The sequence below is a fragment of the Phragmites australis genome, chromosome 5 (assembly GCF_958298935.1).
Source record: "Phragmites australis chromosome 5, lpPhrAust1.1, whole genome shotgun sequence".
Classification (NCBI taxonomy): domain Eukaryota; kingdom Viridiplantae; phylum Streptophyta; class Magnoliopsida; order Poales; family Poaceae; genus Phragmites; species Phragmites australis.
In genome coordinates this window covers 12,825,265-12,829,017 of record NC_084925.1, presented here as the reverse complement: position 1 = coordinate 12,829,017, position 3,753 = coordinate 12,825,265, and the positions used below count along the sequence as shown (strand labels likewise).

The following is a 3,753-nucleotide window of genomic DNA, read 5'->3' as shown; positions in this document are numbered from 1 at the left end:
CCAAGGAGTGCATGACACCGGCAGAAAGCTGGGCTAGGCTTTCACCTGTATCTCCCCTTCTCACCCATCGCGGAAACAAGCCAAGCCGCTGACACCACACTCAAACGCCGACCACAATGTCACCACCATCTACTAAGCACCCCCACAAGCCAGATCTGGGGGAAGAAGATAGATCGGCAAAGGGGAGGAGCATAGCGAAAGCAGAGGCTGTTCTGGGCAAACAACATCAGGTCGGGAGTGGTGGAAGCGGAACACGGCACGAGCAAGGCACACGCCAGAGCCACAGGCTCGCGGAAGCACATTGGAGCAAGAGGCAACATCTGTCGAAGTAGAACAGCAGCTGCGATGGTAGCCCAACAACAGTCGCGGTGACCACTAGCAGCCCAATTGCAGCGACAGGGCGTGCACACGGAGTTGTCACTGGCGACGCGGCACACGCACGAAGGGTGAAGGACGCACCTGCCAAGGACTGCCTGCAAAAGCATGCACAAAGTCAGCAGCACAACCCCCGACTGATGGCGAGCACCACGGAATGCCTCACACGACCGAGCAGCAAAGCACACGAGCATCAGCGGGTTCAATGGTGGCTCGAGCAGCTCGGCAGCCTAAAAGTGCAAAGGAGCGTGCATCAGAGAGCACCATCATCGCACGTCGCCATCGCGTCGCCACCAATGCGACCCGGTCCGACGTGCAGAATGCCGAAGCCCACCCGCGCGCGAGCCCCCTGAACCCCATGACCAGGTTGCCGCCATCAGGCCACCTTGACGCCAAAAGGCCCCCGCCGTCACCCGCGGGAAGCCGCCATTGCCCGTCGCCAATGCCATCAACACCACATCATCCTAGTGTGAGGCCACGGGATCTAGTCTGGGGGGCACTTGATCTAGCCATGAAGGCACCGGATCCAATGCCACTGGAGGGCCAACACGGCTGGACGCCACCGGAGCAGGCCCCCGTGGCCACGGCGATCCGGAGAACGAGTTGAGAGCAGTGAAATAAACTTGATGTCGCCTAAAGGGGGGGGGGGTTGAATAGGTGATTCCTGCAATTTAAAAAATATGACAGCGGATAACTGGATTCGGATACTCTGGGTTAATCCGGAGACTCCAAGTTATACAAAACCCGGATACTCCGGCCTTATCCGGATACTCCGGATTATATAGAAAATCAAAACTGAATAACTGTAGAGAAAAACTAAGTGATTCCAAGGGTTACCATAGGTTCTAGAGGAGGTCAAGTACCTTATCACCAATACCCTGTAGTCACAAGCACACTAACGACTAGATCGGGAAAAATCCCCAAATATTAACTAAAGCAAGTTAATGTGCAACAAAATGAAATGGATAAGAATTTGTTCCTGGAGTTCGGCCACTTCACAAAGAGGTGCCTACATCTCCGTTGAGGAGCTCGTAAAGAGCCGGGTCTTTTCCAACCCTTTCCTCTCCCAAGTGACCACAAAGATCAAGAGAGGGTTCTTACTCAATTCAATGAGGGTTACACAAACTTCCCGCAGCACTTCACAAAATTGGGTGCTCTCCGAGTGACGTCTTGCCGTCTAGGAGCTCACAGCTCCAAGAGAAAAGATTGCGAATCAAAAGCTCGTTGATGACTTCAAGTGTTCAAAAATGGAATTTTTACTTTCTAGCACTCAATCTCACTTTCCAAACCCTAATTTCCAAATCTTGCACAAATTTGAGCTCTAGAGGAGTTGGGGAGGCTATTGGATGGCTTTGGAAGTATGTGTGTACGAGTTCATTCAGCAGCACCCCAACAAAGGGTGTGAGGGGTATACATAGCTCATTTAAAAAAACTAGCCGTTACAGTCTATTTTGAACTGACCCAGAGTATCCGGGTTCACCCGGAGACTCCGGGTAACACACGAAGACTTAGGCAGAAAACACTGTCTGGAGTCTATCCGGAGGGTACGGAGACATCAGGACTCGGAATATCCGGGCCAACCCGGAGACTCCGAGTAACACACTTAAGGTCTACCCGAGACTTTCTAGTGGAGTCTTACTCGGAGACTCTAGCCACGATCAGAACATCGGAATATTCGGGCTAACCTGGAGACTCCAGGTTAAGCACACAAGGCTTTACCTGAGACTTGCTGGCGGAGTTTCACTCGGAGACTCCAGCAGCAACCAGAATACCGGAGTATCCGGGCCAACCCGGAGACTCCGGGTTGAGCACACACGGCTTTATCCAGAGACTTGCTGGCGGAGTCTCACTCGAAGGCTCCGGCCCAAGGGTTTTCAAATGCTGCTGGTTCACTCACTTCTTCTTCTGAGGCAAGTGGAGAGCAAGGAGGCTCAATCCTCAAGTGGGCATAAATAGCTTTTTGCCTCTCTTCTATCTTCCTCAATCTCAGATTTGTTTTGTCCTTGTGCTCTTTGATCCTGACGGCGTTGTGAGTGCACACTTTAAAAATTGCCTTGAGAGCTCTTTTTATGAAAGATGGAGAGCTATGCGAGGAAGACATATGTTGTGAAGTTTGCCTGTGAGCGCTTGGAGCTATAGGAGGAGGTGAAGGAGGAGGTGTGGCTGATCTATTGCTCACCAACCTCATTCTGTAAGGCTCGTGCTTCACTTCCTTGAAGAAGCTTTTCTGGGAGATTCTCTCAATCATGAACATGATGTAAGGAGCATATGGGCAGCTTCTGTTGGGAGTGTGAGATGCTGTGTGAATTTCTTCTTAAATGAAATCAATCACACTAAAGGGATCTCCCTCATTAGACATCCTGGCAAGAAGATTTCTTGAAATCCCTTGTACAGCGGTGGCATCTCCACTTTTTGGAGCCAAAGTGACCCTAAACAATGAGTTCATGCATTTATAGAAAGGCCTCAAGCCGGTGACCATGCCATGAACTACTCTTCTGTGATCCGAATACATGAAATCCATGTCTTCTGCTGAGAGCTGATTTTCAATATGGATCTTAGTTTTCTGAGTGTCACAGATGTCAAAGCCAAAAACATGAGCGAAGGCTCAGATTTCATACTTTTCACCTTCTATAGCCCAAAACATGGATTGGTTTTCTTCCTGGTCATTCCAGAGTGTAGCATAGAATTGAGAAATTACTTCACTCCAGTCATATCTCAAACCCATGATGGACTTGATTCTTTTGTGATCATAAGCTGAAATCACCTCATTAAAAGTTGGATCATTTTTGTTGGTCATGTAGTTCCAATCAATCAATTTCATAGGAGTGATTGGCTTCTATAAGAATCACCGTTTCATAAAAATCTACTTGAAAGTCACTCCAGAAATGATGATCAGATACATTCTTCACATACTAAAAAGGTTCCTCATATCTCTCTTTCTTGACTCTACTTGCCCTCTTCATGTAATTAACCACTTGCTTTGGAATGTCATTGGTTGTGTGAAGTTGAATGGGTCGATGAAGCTTCAAAGGACTCAACATTGGAGCTTCTTCTTCTTCAATTTCTTCATGATGTCGACTCCAAGAGTTAGAAACAGCAGCTTTCCCTTTTCCTCTATCTTCCACTACACCTCTTCCTCTACCTCTCATATTTCGTATCTTTGATCTCCCGTGAGTTGAAGTTGTTGTGGGAACAGGCTCATTAATATGAATCCTTGTAGAGGAGTGAGGTACTTTCCGAACAATTGATCGAGATCGACTAAGACCGCCTCCATGGACACTGCCATTGCTACTCTCACTTCATTCTGCTTGATGTGGAGAAGATTGGGTAAGAGGATGAAACTTTGTTTTAGTTCTTCTTTGATAAGCGTTTCCCTAG

General features: G+C 48.3%; 1 protein-coding gene across 1 annotated transcript; it reads left to right on the top strand.

Annotated features, from left to right (window-relative positions):
* The first annotated feature begins 580 nt into the window (after window positions 1-580).
* On the top strand, window positions 581-982 carry LOC133917824 (uncharacterized). Its single transcript, XM_062361663.1, has one exon. It carries the CDS (start codon window positions 581-583, stop codon window positions 980-982), a length of 402 nt encoding a protein of 133 aa, XP_062217647.1.
* The last annotated feature ends 2,771 nt before the right edge of the window (window positions 983-3,753 follow it).